At 46.9% G+C, this 19,558-nt stretch overlaps 1 protein-coding gene across 3 annotated transcripts in view; it reads left to right on the top strand.

The window, feature by feature from the left end:
- LLGL1 (LLGL scribble cell polarity complex component 1) overlaps nucleotides 1-16,943 on the top strand; it is a 95,551-nt gene extending 78,608 nt beyond the window's left edge. For all 3 annotated transcript variants that reach the window (XM_063934952.1, XM_063934951.1, XM_063934950.1), the window contains 10 exons: nucleotides 1,524-1,816; nucleotides 2,325-2,478; nucleotides 10,737-10,890; nucleotides 11,240-11,523; nucleotides 12,662-12,926; nucleotides 13,345-13,459; nucleotides 14,210-14,298; nucleotides 14,432-14,555; nucleotides 14,943-15,019; nucleotides 15,456-16,943. In XM_063934952.1, the coding sequence (XP_063791022.1) occupies nucleotides 1,524-1,816; nucleotides 2,325-2,478; nucleotides 10,737-10,890; nucleotides 11,240-11,523; nucleotides 12,662-12,926; nucleotides 13,345-13,459; nucleotides 14,210-14,298; nucleotides 14,432-14,555; nucleotides 14,943-15,018 (1,554 nt within the window). In that variant the 3' untranslated portion in view covers nucleotide 15,019; nucleotides 15,456-16,943. The remainder of the gene's footprint in view (nucleotides 1-1,523; nucleotides 1,817-2,324; nucleotides 2,479-10,736; nucleotides 10,891-11,239; nucleotides 11,524-12,661; nucleotides 12,927-13,344; nucleotides 13,460-14,209; nucleotides 14,299-14,431; nucleotides 14,556-14,942; nucleotides 15,020-15,455) is intronic.
- Nucleotides 16,944-19,558: the final 2,615 nt, after the last annotated feature.

The raw sequence follows: 19,558 nt of genomic DNA, 5'->3' as shown, positions 1-19,558 counted from the left end.
CCCAACAGAGGAATTTCAACTAGGTCGATTTCTGCATTTCCTGCAAGCAGGAGTGACTATGGGCCTGAAATTAGGCTCCATTAAGGTACAGATCACGGCTCTGTCGATTTTCTTCCAGAAAGAACTAGCTTCACTACCTGAAGTTCAGACGTTTGTGAAAGGAGTGCTGCATATTCAGCCCCCGTTTGTGCCTCCAGTGGCACCTTGGGATCTCAACGTGGTGTTGAGTTTCTTAAAATCACATTGGTTTGAGCCACTTAAAACCGTGGATCTAAAATATTTCACGTGGAAAGTGGTCATGTTACTGGCCTTGGCTTCAGCCAGGCGTGTGTCAGAATTGGCAGCTTTGTCATGTAAAAGCCCTTATCTGATTTTCCATATGGATAGGGCGGAATTGAGGACTCGTCCCCAGTTTCTCCCTAAGGTGGTATCAGCTTTTCACTTGAACCAACCTATTGTGGTGCCTGCGGCTACTAGCGACTTGGAGGATTCCAAGTTACTGGATGTAGTCAGGGCCTTGAAAATTTTATGTTTCCAGGACGGCTAGAGTCAGGAAAACTGACTCGCTATTTCTCCTGTATGCACCCAACAAGCTGGGTGCTCCTGCTTCTAAGCAGACTATTGCTCGCTGGATTTGTAGCACAATTCAGCTGGCGCATTCTGCGGCTGGACTGCCGCATCCTAAATCAGTAAAAGCCCATTCCACAAGGAAAGTGGGCTCATCTTGGGCGGCTGCCCGAGGGGTCTCGGCTTTACAACTTTGCCGAGCTGCTACTTGGTCAGGGGCAAACACGTTTGCAAAATTCTACAAATTTGATACCCTGGCTGAGGAGGACCTTGAGTTCTCTCATTCGGTGCTGCAGAGTCATCCGCACTCTCCCGCCCGTTTGGGAGCTTTGGTATAATCCCCATGGTCCTTACGGAGTTCCCAGCATCCACTAGGACGTCAGAGAAAATAAGATTTTACTCACCGGTAAATCTATTTCTCGTAGTCCGTAGTGGATGCTGGGCGCCCGTCCCAAGTGCGGATTGTCTGCAATAATTGTACATAGTTATTGTTACCTAAAGGGTTATTGTTGAGCCATCTGTTGAGAGGCTCAGTTGTTTTCATACTGTTAAACTGGGTATAGTATCACGAGTTATACGGTGTGATTGGTGTGGCTGGTAAGAGTCTTACCCGGTATTCAAAATCCTTCTTTAATATGTCAGCTCGTCCGGGCACAGTGTCCTAACTGAGGCTTGGAGGAGGGTCATAGTGGGAGGAGCCAGTGCACACCAGGTGACCTAAAAGCTTTCTTTAGTTGTGCCCAGTCTCCTGCGGAGCCGCTATTCCCCATGGTCCTTTCGGAGTTCCCAGCATCCACTACGGACTACGAGAAATAGATTTACCGGTGAGTAAAATCTTATTTTTACCACAAAACCTCTAGAGATCCACCGCTTTCCTTTTTTATAAGACCTAAACTGTCCTGACTGTGTTGTCTCCTAGTGACGAATGCATTTTTCATTGTGTCTGCCTCTTCTAGGTTCTTGTAATGGATCTGAGTGACGAGAAGTCTGATCACGTGATCAACGTGGCCACCGTTGACCTCCTACAAGACCGAGAAGGCTTCACGTGGAAAGGGCACGACAGGCTGACTCCGAGAAACGGTTCCTTCTTTTTCCCACCTGGTTTCCAGACCACCATGCTGGTGCAGTGCATGCCACCTGCTGCAGTCACCGCCGTCGCCTTACACTCTGAGTGGAATCTGGTGGCTTTTGGCACCAGCCACGGGTTTGGGCTCTTTGACTATCACCGGAGAAGCTCTGTGCTTGCCAGGTAACCATTGATTCCACTTGCTGTGGGGTCTTGTGACCTGCTACGTAATGTTATCATAATTGGGTCTCCTAATAAAGAAATAGATAAAAATAGCTGTAAGTCCTCCGTTCCCTTGTAATGTGTTAATGTTACCATAGTGCTTTGGTCTTTTCTCTCTCTTGTAAGTAGCTTATTGAGAGAGGGTTGCGCTGTGTACCTCAGTATTTTCTCAGCAGCTTCAATTTCTGCAAGCGATTACTTGAATCAATAGCGGAGCTTGTTGTCTCTCGCTGCTGGTGTTTTGTCCTGGGAAAGAAGCTAAACGTTGTATCTTGATACATTAAGTGGTTTGTGATGAAGACTCTTTAAATTAGAAAGTGGTTTGTTCGAAGTATAATGTGTCAGACCGCAGCTGCATGTTTTGACTGGGCAGGTCCCCTCAGGGACTCCTGTCTTCTGGCTGTATAGTAGCGTTGCGCTGTGTTTCAGGAGAAGCTGACGGGGACTGACACCAGTTCTCTCATTTCAGGTGCACCCTGCACCCCAATGACTCTCTAGCCATGGAAGGTCCCCTCTCACGTGTCAAGTCTTTGAAGAAATCTCTTAGACAGTCCTTTAGACGAATAAGGAAGAGCAGAGTGTCCGGGAAGAAGAGACCAATCCCCAGTAACCCGACTAGCAGGGTAGGTTGTGGTATTTTTACACTGTAAAACGTGGCAAGGTTGTGCAATGCGTAATATAGAAATTGGATATAAAACGTACATATTTGCTAACTTGTTCTGAACATTGTTTCTTCTTGCTTGGTCAAAAAGATTGCCATCTGTGACTAAACGGCACAAAATATTCACAGCCCAGTACAATGAAAGGAAAATCATGTTTCAAATACAAAAAAAACCCAAGAAAACCCACCAAGTATAACCATAATGCAAATGAACCAGCAGCGGTGGGGGTAGATGGGTAGAATGGAGAGAAACGGTCAGGATTGGGAAGCAGTTACTGATGGATCACGCAGGGGGTAGAAGGGAACAAATGGCAATCAATGAGCCTGTACCGACAAAGCCAGCTGGCAGACAGGATCAAAGTTACCAGTGGGAAGTAAGGAGACTGGGATAGTGCTAGGAGCAGAGAACGAGGGAATAGAGTCCTGCCTGTGGGGGCTTACAGTCCTATGAGGAAGGGATTACCTGGAGGGTGAATGGAGAAGCCAGGTAAGTGCATGGGCCAAGGGTATGGAGTCTAGCTATGATTACTGACAGGCTTGTGTGAAGTCATGGTGAGTCTTGAGGGCTTGGGTGAAGGTGTGGGGACTGGCTGCTGATCTGGTAGACCAGGGGAGAGCGTTCCAGAGCAGCGAGGGCAGCAATGGGAGTAGTGTTTGAGGTGGGAGTGGAGAGGAGGTGCTCAGAGGTAAGCAGCACTCGGTGGAGGGGCGCAGTGGGAGGGTGGTAGTGGAGCAATTGAGGGCTTTATATAGTCCATCTTTAAACCAGAACTATGTTTTGCAAAGGTTTTAATATATAATTTGCTACCTAGTATTGTGGTTGAATAACAGAGTTTAACCAAACCGCACTGTGCAAATAACTTACTGTTGCATAGTCTGTTAGACTTTTTGTGAGGAAAGTAAATGCACAGGAGACTTGGTCCATTCTTGGGTAATTGTCCACTCCTAGAAAGATACTTATTGCAATGGGTTTTGTCTAGACGGTGTCACACAAGCAGATTTGCTGCTTTTATTGTGTATTGTTACTACTTCACCTACTGTGTATGTCTATACATAACTGCTGCTTCAGTATTTTGTGTGTGTAATATAAAAAAAAAAAATATATATATATATATTTATTTTGCAAGAATTGGTGAAAACAAGCGCCCAAGAGTGTAGTGATTAAATTCAGGGGGAATGAAGGGATGATAAGGATCAGCTTAAAACACTTATCTGGTAGAGAGGAGCTCGGCTCAAGCAGCACTCTTTTTGTGGCTTAAAAACATGCGGATAAAGCAGAAGAAAACTAACATAGTGTATACCATTTATATTACGTATTGTGTTACTGCTTAATTTCACAGGCCTAATTAGGGAACTAGCTTATTCCCAAAAGAGATAAGTATTTAGCCTGGGCAGTATATATATTAAAAATACAAAGAATTTAATAACATAATCACATAAAAATACACATAAAATGGCTGGATAACATGCGTACAGAATAAAAAATTATATCAAGCTTATCTGTCCATAACAATGGCTGGAATGCATGCGTACAGAATTTAAAATTGTTTGAAGCTTATCTGTCCATAAAAGGAGATGTCTGCAGGTACTCCCAACGCGTTTCGTCCGTCAGCAACAGGACTGTTGCTGACGGACGAAACGCGTTGGGAGTACCTGCAGACATCTCCTTTTATGGACAGATAAGCTTCAAACAATTTTAAATTCTGTACGCATGCATTCCAGCCATTGTTATGGACAGATAAGCTTGATATAATTTTTTATTCTGTACGCATGTTATCCAGCCATTTTATGTGTATTTTTATATGATTATGTTATTAAATTCTTTGTATTTTTAATATATATACTGCCCAGGCTATATACTTATCTCTTTTGGGAATAAGCTAGTTCCCTAATTAGGCCTGTGAAATTAAGCAGTAACACAATACGTAATATAAATGGTATACACTATGTTAGTTTTCTTCTGCTTTATCCGAAAGTTTTTAAGCCACAAAAAGAGTGCTGCTTGAGCCGAGCTCCTCTCTACCAGATAAGTGTTTTAAGCTGATCCTTTATCATCCCTTCCTCTATACCTTCATTCCCCCTAAATTTAATCACTACACTCTTGGGCGCTTGTTTTCACCAATTCTTGCAACAGATTTTATATGCATGCCAAGCATATGTTTATGTATTACAAGCTGCCACTCAAATAATTTATTGAGAAGTGTTTATATATAAAACAGGGGTGTTTTACTATATTTATTATTTCTCTAACGTCCTAGTGGATGCTGGGAACTCCGTAAGGACCATGGGGAATAGCGGGCTCCGAAGGAGGCTGGGCACTCTAGAAAGATCTTAGACTACCTGGTGTGCACTGGCTCCTCCCACTATGACCCTCCTCCAAGCCTCAGTTAGATTTCGTGCCCGGCCGAGGTTGGATGCACACTAGGGGCTCTCCTGAGCTCTTAGAAAGTTATAGTCTTAGAATTTGTTATTTTCAGTGAGACCTGCTGGCAACAGGCTCACTGCAGCGAGGGACTAAGGGGAGAAGAAGCGAACTCGCCTGCTTGCAGCCGGATTGGGCTTCTTAGGCTACTGGACACCATTAGCTCCAGAGGGATCGACCGCAGGCCCAGCCTTGATGTTCGGTCCCGGAGCCGCGCCGCCGTCCCCCTTACAGAGCCAGAAGCAAGAAGATGGTCCGGAAAATCGGCGGCATGAAGACATCCTGTCTTCACCAAGGTAGCGCACAGCACTGCAGCTGTGCGCCATTGCTCCTCATACACACTTCACACTCCGGTCACTGAGGGTGCAGGGCGCTGGGGGGGGGCGCCCTGAGGCAGCAATAAAAACACCTTGGCTGGCTAAAATACCTCAATATATAGCCCCTGGGGCTATATATGAGGTAAATACCCCTGCCAGAATCCCATAAAAAGCGGGAGAATAGGCCGCGAAAAAGGGGCGGAGCCTATCTCCTCAGCACACTGGCGCCATTTTTCCCTCACAGCTCGGCTGGAAGGAAGCTCCCTGGCTCTTCCCTGCAATTCTACAGTACAGTAAGAGGGAAAAGAGAGGGGGGGCATTAAAATTGGCACTGTATACAGTATATTATATAAAAAGCAGCTATTAGGGACATAACTCAGTTAGTCCCTGTGTGTATATATATATATATATATATATATATATATATATAGCGCTCTGGTGTGTGCTGGCATACTCTTACTCTGTCCCCCCAAAGGGCTTTTGTGGGTCCTGTCCTCTATTTGAGCATTCCCTGTGTGTGTGGAGTGTGTCGGTACGGCTGTGTCGACATGTTTGAGGAGGATAATGATGTGGAGGGGGAGCAGATGCCTTTAGCAGGGATGTCACCCCCTGGGGGTCAGACACCTGAGTGGATGGTATTATGGCAGGAAATGAGTGCACGTATAGACTCCTTACATAAAAAATTTGACGACATGCCGACTGTGGGACAGCCGAGTCTTCAGCTCGTGCCTGTCCAGGTGTCTCAAAAGTCATCAGGGGCTCTGAAACGCCCGTTATCTCAGGTGGCACAAGTAGATATCGACACGGATACTGACACCAGTGTCGACGACGATGAGTCAAATTTAATGCCCGTTAAGGCCATTCACTGCATGATTGAGGCAATGAAAGAGGTGTTAAATATTTCTGATTTACATCCAGGTACCACAAAAAAGGGTATTATGTTTGGGGAGAAAAAACTACCTGTAGTTTTTCCCCCGTCAGATGAATTAAATGAAGTGTGTGAAGAAGCGTGGGCTTCCCCTGATAAGAAATTGGTAATTCCTAAGAAGCTACTAATGGCGTTCCCTTTCCCGCCAGAGGATAGGTTACGTTGGGAAACACCCCCGAGGGTGGATAAAGCGCTCACACGTTTGTCTAAAAAGGTGGCACTACCGTCCCAGGATACGGCCGCCCTTAAGGAACCTGCTGATAGAAAGCAGGAGGCGATCCTGAAGTCTGTATATACACACTCGGGCATTATACTCAGACCAGCTATTGCGTCAGCATGGATGTGCAGTGCTGCCGCTGCGTGGTCAGATAAACTGTCAGAAAATATTGACACGTTAGACAGAGACACGATCCTGCTAACAATTGACCATATAAAAGACTCAGTCTTATACATGAGAGATGCACAGAGGGAAATCTGCCGGCTGGCATCTAAAATAAGTGCATTATCTATCTCTGCTAGGAGATGCTTATGGACTCGCCAGTGGACTGGAGATGCAGATTCCAAAAGGCACATGGAAGTCTTGCCTTATAAGGGGGAGGAATTATTTGGGGATGGTCTCTCCGACCTAGTTTCCACAGCAACGTCTGGGAAGTCAGCATTTTTACCCCATGTCCCCTCACAGCCTAAGAAGGCGCCATTTTATCAGGTTCAGTCCTTTCGGTCCCAGAAAAACAAGCGGGGAAAAGGAGGGTCTTTTCTGTCAAGAGGCAGAGGCAGGGGAAAAAGGCTGCAGCAAACAGCAGGTTCCCAGGAACAAAAGTCCTCCCCCGCTTCCTCTTCCAAGTCCGCCGCATGACGGTGGGGCTTCACAGGCGGAGCCAGGTACGGTGGGGGCCCGCCTCAGGAATTTCAGCGATCAGTGGGCCCGCTCACAGGTGGATCCCTGGATCCTTCAAATAGTATCTCAGGGATACAGGCTGGAATTCGAGGCGACTCCACCCCGCCGTTTCCTAAAATCCGCCTTGCCGATTGCTCCCTCAGACAGGGAGGCGGTGCTAGCAGCGATTCACAAGCTGTATTCCCAGCAGGTGATAATCAAGGTACCCCTACTTCAACAAGGCCGGGGTTACTATTCCACACTATTTGTGGTGCCGAAACCAGACGGTTCGGTGAGACCCGTTTTTAAATTTGAAATCCTTGAACACATACATAAAAAAATTCAAGTTCAAGATGGAATCGCTCAGGGCGGTTATTGCAAGCCTGGACGAGGGGGATTACATGGTATCCCTGGACATCAAGGATGCTTACCTGCATGTCCCCATTTACAATTCTCACCAGGAGTACCTCAGATTTGTGGTACAGGACTGCCATTACCAATTCCAGACGCTGCCGTTTGGACTCTCCACGGCACCGAGGGTATTTACCAAGGTTATGGCGGAAATGATGATACTCCTTCGAAAAAAGGGAGTTTTAATTATCCCATACTTGGACGATCTCCTAATAAAGGCACGATCCAAGGAACAGTTGTTAGTGGGAGTAGCACTATCTCAGGAAGTGCTGATGAGCCAGCACGGCTGGATTCTGAATATCCCAAAGTCACAGCTGCTCCCCACGACACGTCTAATGTTCCTGGGAATGATTCTGGACACGGCCCAGAAAAAAGTGTTTCTCCCGGAGGAGAAAGCCAGGGAGTTGTCTTCTCTGGTCAGAGACCTCCTAAAACCAAAACGGGTATCGGTGCATCACTGCACGCGGGTCCTGGGAAAGATGGTAGCTTCTTACGAAGCAATTCCATTCGGCAGGTTCCATGCCAGGAATTTTCAGTGGGACCTGTTGGACAAGTGGTCCGGATCGCATCTTCAGATGCATCGTTTAATAACCCTGTCTCCACGAACCAGGGTGTCTCTTCGGTGGTGGCTGCACAGTGCTCATCTTCTGGAGGGCCGCAGATTCGGCATACAGGACTGGGTCCTGGTGACCACGGATGCCAGCCTACGAGGCTGGGGGGCAGTCACAAAGGGAAGATATTTCCAAGGACTATGGTCAAGTCAGGAGACTGCCCTTCACATAAATATTCTGGAACTAAGGGCCATTTACAATGCCCTAAGTCAAGCAAAATCCCTGCTCCTACACCAGCCGGTGCTGATCCAGTCAGACAACATAACGGCAGTCGCCCATGTGAATCGACAGGGCGGCACAAGAAGCAGGACGACGATGGCATAAGCCACAAAAATTCTCCGATGGGCGGAGAATCATGTACTAGCACTGTCAGCAGTGTTCATCCCGGGAGTGGACAACTGGGAAGCAGACTTTCTCAGCAGGCACGACCTCCACCCGGGAGAGTGGGGACTTCATCCAGAAGTCTTCCAAATGATTGTAAATCAATGGGGTCGTCCACAGGTGGACATGATGGCGTCCCGCCTAAACAAAAAACTAGAGAAGTATTGCGCCAGGTCAAGAGACCCTCAGGCGATAGCTGTGGACGCTCTAGTGACACCGTGGGTGTACCGGTCAGTTTATGTGTTCCCTCCTCTACCTCTCATACCAAAGGTATTGAGAATAATAAAAAAGCGAGGAGTAAACACAATTCTCGTGGTTCCGGATTGGCCGAGAAGAGCGTGGTACCCGGAACTTCAAGAGATGATCTCAGAGGACCCGTGGTCTCTGCCGCTCAGACAGGACCTGCTGCAGCAGGGCCCCTGTCTGTTCCAAGACTTACCGCGGCTGCGTTTGACGGCATGGCGGTTGAACGCCGGATCCTGAAGGAAAAGGGCATTCCGGAGGAAGTCATTCCTACGCTTATTAAAGCCAGGAAAGATGTTACGGCAAAGCATTATCACCGCATATGGCGGAAATATGTTGCATGGTGCGAGGCCAAAAAGGCCCCAACAGAGGAATTTCAACTAGGTCGATTTCTGCATTTCCTGCAAGCAGGAGTGAATATGGGCCTAAAACTGGGCTCCATTAAGGTACAGATCTCGGCTCTGTCGATTTTCTTTAAAAAAGAACTAGCTTCAGTACCTGAAGTTCAGACATTTGTGAAAGGAGTGCTGCATATTCAGCCCCCATTTGTGCCTCCTGTGGCACCTTGGGATCTCAACGTGATGTTGAGTTTCTTAAAATCACATTGGTTTGAGCCACTAAAAACCGTGGATCTGAAATATCTCACGTGGAAAGTGGTCATGTTATTGGCCTTGGCTTCAGCCAGGCGAGTGTCAGAGTTGGCGGCTTTATCATGTAAAAGCCCTTATCTGATTTTCCATATGGATAGGGCAGAATTGAGGACTCGTCCCCAGTTTCTCCCTAAGGTGGTGTCAGCGTTTCACCTGAACCAGCCTATTGTGGTGCCTGCGGCTACTAAGGATTTGGAGGACTCCAAGTTGCTAGACGTTGTCAGGGCCCTGAAAATATATGTTTCCAGGACGGCTGGAGTCAGAAAATCTGACTCGCTGTTTATCCTGTATGCACCCAACAAGCTGGGTGCTCCTGCTTCTAAGCAGACTATTGCTCGTTGGATTTGTAGTACAATTCAGCTTGCACATACTGTGGCAGGCCTGCCACAGCCAAAATCTGTCAATGCCCATTCCACAAGGAAGGTGGGCTCATCTTGGGCGGCTGCCCGAGGGGTCTCGGCTTTACAACTTTGCCGAGCAGCTACTTGGTCAGGGGCAAACACGTTTGCAAAATTCTACAAATTTGATACCCTGGCTGAGGAGGACCTGGAGTTCTCTCATTCGGTGCTGCAGAGTCATCCGCACTCTCCCGCCCGTTTGGGAGCTTTGGTATAATCCCCATGGTCCTTACGGAGTTCCCAGCATCCACTAGGACGTTAGAGAAAATAAGAATTTACTCACCGGTAATTCTGTTTCTCGTAGTCCGTAGTGGATGCTGGGCGCCCATCCCAAGTGCGGTTTATCTGCAATACTTGTACATAGTTATTATTAACTAAATCGGGTTATTGTTGAGCCATCTGTTGAGAGGCTCTATTGTTTCATACTGTTAACTGTGTTTCATATCACGAGTTGTACGGTGTGATTGGTGTGGCTGGTATGAGTCTTACCCGGGATTCAAAATCCTTCCTTATTGTGTACGCTCGTCCGGGCACAGTACCTAACTGAGGCTTGGAGGAGGGTCATAGTGGGAGGAGCCAGTGCACACCAGGTAGTCTAAGATCTTTCTAGAGTGCCCAGCCTCCTTCGGAGCCCGCTATTCCCCATGGTCCTTACGGAGTTCCCAGCATCCACTACGGACTACGAGAAATAGAATTACCGGTGAGTAAATTCTTATTATCTTTCACTAGATTTTTAGAATTTTAATTTCATACTTATGGTATAATTATCACAAAACTGCACCCGAGCGCCGTAGTCTTCAATATATATATATATATATATATATATATATATATATATATATATATATATATATATATATATATATATATATATATATATATATATATATATATATAATTAATGAGGCATATGTTTGAACCCGTGTGAATGTGTCCCATTTGTATTGGCTCCTGAATCCTCTGTTTGTTTGTCTTTTATCAGCTCCAAGAGGCAAATGCCCACCTGGCTGAGCAGGCCAGCCCCCACGACCTGGATATAGCCCCAGTGCAGCGAAGGATTGAGCCACGTTCTGCGGACGACTCACTTTCTGGTGTCGTTCGCTGCTTGTATTTTGCCGACACATTCCTACGGGACGGTATGAATGCTTCTCTTATGTCCTTAATGTTTTGGCATCCGGAAAATAGCCCAGTTCCCCGTTTAGCTGTGTGTGTTTTTAGCTTCAGTTTCTATTAGGGAGCATGTGATCTCGTTTCAGTGGTCGAAGTCTCTGGAATGCTTTCCCCCATATCTGTATGTCTGTGGCTTACTGGCTATTGTGTTGTTGTCCCGGCCTATTTAAGAAAAATCTAATTTAAAATAGAAACTTGACATTTTTGTTCTAGCAAGAGGGAAATACCAGATTTTCCAATGATAAATGCATAATATTGGCAATGTACTTGCTGTAATAACATGTATCACTATTTTTCTGATCCCCTTTCTTACAGCTGTCCACCATGGCCCTACGATGTGGGCAGGCACCAACTCTGGCTCGGTGTTTGCATACGCGCTGGACGTCCCATCAAGAGAGAAATTCTTGGACCGCTCGACAGAGGCTATTCTGGGGAAGGAGATTCAGCTCATGCATCGAGCGCCAGTGGTTTCCATAGCCGTCCTCGATGGGCGGGGCAACCCTCTCCCAGAACCCTTTGAGGTGTCACGTGACCTGGCAAAAGCTCCTGACATGCAGGGTACACACTCTGTGCTTATTGCGTCTGAGGAGCAGTTTAAGGTGAGTTTTGATACAGTCCATTCTCTTACCTGGTTCATTCCAGCCTGAAAGCTCCTGGGTAATATTTATAGCTTTGGAAGAGTCAGGTTTTTATTAGGCTGATCCTCTTATTATGTTTACATGGCTTATTTGCTATGTGGGACGTAATGCAAGTTATCAAGAGATCCTCCTTGTCAGCACTTTGAGACTCCACTGATCCTGCAGCCCCGTGCGGGCCGCAGGACACAAACAGACGTCTATCACTTACATCCTAAAAATACTCCGGTGTGCACTCCTCCTTACGTCTATATGTATCTGACCAGAGAAAATGGCAATTCTAACAGATGACAAAAGCATATTATACTTTGATGGCAGGAGGACAAAAGCGCTAACCTATTGGAGCGGTGGGGAGAAACTGAGGTGATGGGGGAGGTGTGGAAACAAGTGGTTGGGGCAGATGATGCATGAAGTGGTGCAGGCCAACATAAAGTGGTGGAGATCGGGGTTTGGGAAGTGTCTAGTCGATGGATCAGGGAGTTCAAAAGGTGGGGAGCTGTGTGGAGGATGATATCCAAATAAAAATTAGGGACTCCATGTGATAGTGGAAGAGAAGAGTGACCGGTATTGGAGGAAGAGGTGCCGAGTGAGTGATCAGAGCTTAGGAGTAGTGAGAAGATAACTTTTGCTGTTTTTTTTTTGGGGGGGGGGAGGAAGGAATCCCAAAAGTTAGAAGTTAAAAGCCTAGCTGTTCCAGGTGTTAGGCAGAGGAGTATGGGATAAAGTATCTGGAGAGAGGTACGTTCAAGAGATGGTTCCTTCACAACGGGGGTGAAGAGAACATGTCTGAAGGTGGAAGGGAAGCTTGGAAACTCAGTTTTATATGGAATATGAGCGTTAACGGTCAATAAAGTGGTCACTAAGAGGACCACTTAATTCACCTAAGGGTGGCTTTGTGCGGTGGAGGTAAGAGTTCCTCCTCTTTGCCAAGGTAACATAACTTTGCTGTCTCGTCTAAATTTGGAACTTGAGCCACAAGCGTGTTGGCCAGCCAGTGGGAACCCAAACGTGGTGATTGGAAACTCTGCATATAGTTGAACTGTCTAGATGTGTGCTACATTTTGGTCTGACTCTCCCAAGTTTATTTCTGCTTTCTCCTCAGGTATTCACCTTGCCTAAAGTCAGTGCAAAAACAAAATTCAAGCTGACAGCCCATGAGGGCTGCAGGGTACGTAAGGTGGCACTTGCCAACTTTACAAGTGCGACTTCTGATGATTACTCAGAGAACTGTCTGACATGTCTGACCAACCTGGGAGACATCCACGTGTTCACTGTCCCCGGGTTGCGGCCCCAAGTGCGCTACGACTGCATCCGCAAGGAGGACATCAGTGGGATTGCGTCGTGCGTATTCACAAAGTATGGCCAAGGTGAGACTAAGCTCTGCTCCATGTCCTACATCAGGCATGTCCAAAAGTGCGGCCCTCCAGCTGTTGAGAAACTACATATCCCAGCATTCCCTGACACAGTTTTGCTGTCAGAGAATGCTAAAGCAGTGTCAGGGCATGCTGGGATATGTAGTTTCTCAACAGCTGGAGGGCCGCAGTTTGGACATGCCTATCCTACATGATCTCTGGGCATCAGGAGTTCGTACCTCTGACCCCTGCCTATTGGCTGACAGCCTTGTTCGCAAGGCCAGAGAGCGCTTGGCTGTCTTTGCAGGCTGATGGCTATGCTATGAAGCACTCTGTACATTTGTCAATACATTTTTTGCAGATTAGCATACATAAGATTTGGTGGGTCCCACCACCCTATATTCAGTCTCTAATAACTATTTCTCCTTTGCAGGATTCTACTTGATCTCGCCCTCGGAATTTGAAAGATTTTCGCTCAGTGCCAAAAACATCACAGAACCATTATGTCTGGTGGAATTCGAAAGGCCCCACGACCATGCGTACCATAGGTGAGAAGTTGCATTCTTGGGTGTTTTGCGTTCACATTCAGGACCCCATGTTTTAAATGCATTTGGTACATGCAGATGGAGCCTAGGTTATCTAGTCTTCTATGCTGCGCCTAGGTGCACCAAGGTTTACTAGCATAAGCCTTTCATCTATTGTTCTCAGCTGCAATACTATACAGAGAGAACAATACAGCAGGGGATTAAGTCGGACTGCCCTGTCAGGCTCCATCTGTACTGCCGATAGTCACTCTTTCCACAATGACTCTGTTGGCATGAGAATTCCGCTGCCAGGATCCTGACTGGTGTATTGCTACTTGCAGCATTGTTTAAACTTGGCAAAACTGCGCAGTGAAATGCCTTAAGAGTATGCAGTCAGCATATGTCTCTCAAATGTAGACAAACTAATCTGTATGATGCATGTTTGTCAGCTACTTACCCCCAGAAAATCATACACGAGGTCAGTGGGGTTGAGACTATTACCCGGTGGCACTGTAAGAGCAGCCATGATGGTTGTGGGGTTGATGGCTCACAGTAACAGAGATGTAACTATAAACAATTATATATAAAGGAGACCGGCGAACTAGACAACTGTCGGCTGGAATAATTGTGAACCAGGCATGAATGGGTTGTCTGCTTATTATTCAATGAAATGAACAGGCTTCAAAAATTGTCAAATTCCCTGTGTGATCTATATATAAATATAGTCCCTCTCTACCAGTTTGTAACCTTGACCTCCCTGTTCTTTTATTTCAGTAATAAGGACCCTTTGTCTCCAAAAAACAACCAGGCCAATGGGACGCATGTACCTAGGGAATGCGATGGGGACCAGCGCGTGCCTGAAGGTAAGGGTCACTAAAGAGAACCACAATGTCCTTTGATGCCCGAGGCTGATGGGCACCTGCTCTGGGGGAACGGATCATCCTGTACATTCTGTAACTTTTCCCAGATGTTACCTCTCCTCCTTTTCTTACGTAGGAAACTCATGCCAGTACACGCCCGCGTTTTCCCCGTCCCCGCTGGACTCTCCCTTGAACAGCAGGGACACCACACTGGACACGACCGGGGATATCACAGTGGAGGATGTGAGAGATTTGCTGGGGTGAGACCTGTACTGTAGTGGCTGTAGAACCATACCACCTATTAGTACATTGGACGTCTGTTATCTCCTGCAGTAGTCACTAGCATGCGCACGCCGGCGTGTAATAAATAAAGCATCCTCTGGAGTTTAGTTAGTGACTGGTCGCTGTGAGATAACTGAATTATGTGACAGTCTTCACTTCTACAGTGTGGGCGTGGGGTGTTTTTTTTTTTTTTTTTTTATGTGGGTTTTGGTGGTGTGGATTTTTTTATTACAGAATTTTTTTTATAGAGAAATCCTGACACGAGTGTAATATACTTGTACGTCGTAATTTAAGATAGCCGGTAGAGACAAAGGGAAAGAATATAGTGTTGGTGTGTCTTTTTAACATGATTTATCCTACACTAGAACCAATGAAGAGTCTGAGAAGAATATGAAGAATTCGGCAGATGAGCCCCGACCTCCAGAGCTTCTGATTAAATAAGGTGGGTGGTAAATCTCCTTTCCCTTGTCGTGTGTGTGGTGTGTGCACCATGCACTGTACATTGGCTGATCTCTCTATCCTGGCAGTGTGACACCAGTGTAGTTACAGAACTTGCAGAGACACCTAGTGGCAGAACACAGTTCTGATTCTTTATGATAATATCCTTGGATGTTGGCAATTTGCCGAGTGAGATTTTCTCAAGTACCGTACTACAAACAGGTCATGCTTTCAGGATTTACGAGGTATCCCTAAACCTTGGTGGCGTAATGCATTATGCCAACAGAACCCAGATTAAAGACTATCTTAATGGGAACGTTAATGTGTGGCAATGGATAGCGCTGCCATGTGTGAATCTTTAAGGGTGTGTGCAGGATTGGTGCTGGGTGATAGAGGGCTGGAACAGTTTGTAACCTCTTGTATAATGCCCCTTTGTGCAGGTCATCAGTCCTGCTGGGATCCACCTTACCTGGATTACACGCGGCCTCCGGACTGTTTCTGGCCGATGACCTCTCTGGACTTTACAGAGCCAACTTCCTGTCACTAAGGAGGAGAAGGGCCAATTGGGCTGACTGTACTCTGATCACCACCAGCTCCCCCTAATATAATGACCCCTGACTACATTGTACACCACAGCTTCGGCCTGCTACTCTGCCGCCTCCTCTCATTCTTCTATGGCCAGACCTGTCTCCGATCCGCATAGCGCAGGCACTGAGTGCCAGGACAACATGACACCTAGACTTAGAACGTTTGCCTTTCCTCACTGTGAATGTTAGAACCTGCAGTCTCTAATCCCACCTGCATGGATCACCTATACAAAGTGTCGCCAGGGCACACAATAAGATTTTTGGACTGAATTGTTTTGTTTTTTTTTTGCTTGCCACCCCTAAAATCATTTTTAAAGGAAGAAACGGTCACGACACTAAAATTGTTCTTGTACACTCTTATTGCCCGGACAGGAGTCACAGGCACAAACGTTTTCAGCTAACACTTAATCACTGAACGTTGTGTAGTTCATCGGTAACCTGGGATGCGAACGGATAACATGATTGGTCACTGATCCCTTCCAGCCTGACTGCTCGGGACGGTGAGGAACTGGTGTTTCTTGTTTGTCTGTACGTACGCCGTTCCTTTTATTTTTTTTACACTTTATTTTTTATTTTTGTAAAATATGTATTTAGGATTGCTGCTCTATATTCCACTGTAATTATGAAGCCAAGCTTCAGTTGAACACAGCATCTTGCACTAACTACTAAACGTTTTCTCTTCCTGCATCCGGCATTGAAACGGTTAATACCGTAACAGCAATAACTGTGTCTTCTAAATAACAGCATGTACAGCGAGCCTGCTCGGACCCAAGGATCCTTCTTTTATTCCAATTCTGGCTGTGGCAACAATGTGAATGTAGACGCTACCGCAGGAGTTAGTGTAGTCGAGGACTGCTAATATTACACAACTGTGAGTTACTGATCCCTGCAGACTTCAGGGGTTAATCAACTTTTTTTTTGTGTGTGTGCGCTCATTACTCTTAGATCTATTTTTGTACGCCTTGCCTTCCGTTTCTGAGGCTATTTTTGGTACTGCTTTTCTGTGAATCTATTACAATTTGTATTACGTCGCAGGTCAAGAGATGGGCGCAGTTCTAGGCAACGTGAGGCTTCGTAGTCGCTGGAGGGAACTGCAAGTACCATAATGGCATGGTTAGCGAAGCACGCGGGAAGCTGCAGATGGAAAGCCGCCGGTTGCCTGGCCCTGAGCTGAGGGGGGTTGTTTTGCTAATAGTACATTTGTCTTTGACAAGATTATCTTTGAAGAATTATCCAGTTTACATGGATTTTATTTTTCTGTTTAGGATGTAATCTTATTATTTTTGTTTAGCAATTTTGTTTAGATCTAAAACAGTTTTTATTAAAAAAGAAAATAAAGAATATGGTCTGTTTTTTTTTCTTTTTTTCTCTATGGAATAGTTATAAAAAGTTGGAGCCTCCAATCCATGTAAAAAATGTAATTTTCTGCAGCAGGGTACACTGGTATTCCACAGGGAATAACATAGGGGTGTAGAGTTGGATCTTGATCCAAGGCACCAACAGGCCAAAGCTTTGACTGTTCCCAGGATGTACTGCACCGCCTCCTCTATAGCCCCGCCTCCAGGCACTGGAGCTCAGTTTGTAAGTTGGTGCCTCAAGTGCAGGCAGCTAACAGGTGGGGCTGTGATAGGCAGCCCTGAAAAGAGCTTTTTAGAAGACTTCAAGGGCCGCAGCGCTTTCTATGTCTTTATGACATGCTGTGCTGCGGCTCCATCACCTACCCCAGCAGCGCTGCATACTCGCGCAGCCTGGTTCCCGGGTACTTTCAGGGGGGAGACACCCCTTTTTTCAGGTATCATTCTCCAGGATCGCATGGCTGCACTAGAAGGGGAGAAGTTAGGTAAATAGCGATCCGGTCGCTGTCCTAGGAGACGGACCGCGCCGCTGGCGTGGACACTGTGTCGCACAGGGACCCCACTATATCCACCAGGGCAAGGAGTACAGGTCGGATTTGTTAAAATCCGTTTTACATAGGCTCCACAGTACCTGATGGTGAAGTCCCGCAGAGGGGATAAGGCGCTGACCTGTAGCCCCTCCCCCAGCTCCGGGCGCCATCTACAGCAGATGTTCCCGCCCTGGAGCTGCATCTCTTCCTCACTCCCTGTCAGCGTTTGGGCGCCATTTCACAGAGCTGCGCTGATTCTGGGACTGCTGGGCACTGTCTCCTCTGTAAAGCCTCCTGCCTCATCAGCGCTGTGCATTTACAGGACACTTAAGTATTCTACATGTCGTTTAGACAGCGTTAGTTAAGAACAAGTGCACTACTATATGAATTTCTGCTGCGGGGTACACTGGGTTCCACAGGGACTGACATTGGTGCCTCGGATCAAGATCCTACTCTACACCCCAACAGGCTCAAAGCTTTGACTGTTCCCAGAATGCATAGCGCCACCTCCTCTATAACTCCGCCTCGGTGCACAGGAGCTCAGTTTTGTAGTTGGTGCCATGCAGTAAGCAGGTATACAACAGGGGGGGCTGCTCCAGCAGCCCTGAAAGAAGCTTTTAATGAAAAATGAAGACTTCAAGGGCTGCAGCAGAGGCACTGTAAGTGTTAATGTCAGTCAGACATCTCCTGCTGCAGCTCCATCACCTTCCCCAGCGGCGCTGTATACTCCCGCGCCCTGGTTGCCGGGTACTAACAGCCGAGGCTCCGGTTTCTTCCAATTAGTCACACACACGACCGCTGTTCTCCTGGATCGCGTGGCCCCACTCAGGGAGGAGGTAAGTGGGTCCCCCCCCCCCCCCTCGGGACCTGTTGTAAATCGCGGTTGGTGGGAGGCGGGCTGAGTGTGCTGGCTTGGACACTGGTAGTACAGGGACTCCACTAGACCACCAGGGTTTTCTCTCCTAAACCGTTTATGTAAGCCCACAGTACCCGGTGGTGAAGTCCAGCAGGGGGATAAGGTTTTGACCTGTAGCCCCTCCCCCAGCCCCAGGGCGCCATTTAGAGTAAATTTTCCCGCCCTGAAGCTGCATCTCTCTCTCCCCCTCACTCCCTGTCAGCGTTTGGGTGCCATTAGGACAAGCTGAGCGGATCCTGGGACTGTTTGGGCAAATCCTACTCTGTAAAACCGCCTGCATGTCAGCGCTGTGCATTTTACAGGACACTTAAGTATTCTGCATGTCTGCTGACAGTGTTAGTTAAGAGAGTGCATTTAGTCAGGGTTATGTAGTACAAGTACCCTGTGATATACATCCAGTCTTTACTGTGCATTGTTATATCTATTGCGTGTATAGCTATACATAGTACTACTCTGTATTGCTAGTCCAGTGCAGTTTTATTGTATATCAGAATTTCTGCATTGTACAATGTGACTGTGTGTGTGCATATAGCTGCTGTCTGACCTCCATTTCGTGTCTCGCTCAGATTGCTATCCCTATATTCTATAACCTGAGGGGGCTAAGTGCATCAGGTTTATAATTTAATATAGGTAGTTTACAGGATATACTCAGTGTGTATTTCTCATGCGTCCCAGAGGATGCTGGTGACTCCATAAGGACCATGGGGTATAGACGGGATCTGCAGGAGACATGGGCACTTTAAGACTTTAAATGGGTGTGAACTGGCTCCTCTCTATGCCCCTCCTCCGTTTGATTCTGTGCCCAGATAGACTGGTCACACACAGGGGAGCTCTACTGAGTATCGCTGAAAAAGACTTTGTTAGGTTTATTATTTTCAGGGAGCACTGCTGGCAACAGGCTCCCTGCTTTGTGGGACTGAGGGGAGAGAAGCAGACCTACTTCTGTGAGTTAAAGGCTCTGCTTCTTAGGCTACTGGACACCATTAGCTCCAGAGGGTCTGATCACTTGGTATAGCCTAGCTGCTCGTTCCCGGAGCCGCGCCGTCGTCCCCCCTCACAGAGCCAGAAGAAAGAAGCCGGGTGATTAACCGAAGCAAAGAAGACTTCAGTTAAGACGGCAGAAGACTTCACTGCGCCATTGCACCCACACACAAG

Source organism: Pseudophryne corroboree, chromosome 7 (assembly GCF_028390025.1).
Source record: "Pseudophryne corroboree isolate aPseCor3 chromosome 7, aPseCor3.hap2, whole genome shotgun sequence".
In the NCBI taxonomy this organism is placed as follows: Eukaryota; Metazoa; Chordata; class Amphibia; order Anura; family Myobatrachidae; genus Pseudophryne; species Pseudophryne corroboree.
This window is presented reverse-complemented; position numbering and strand designations above follow the sequence as displayed.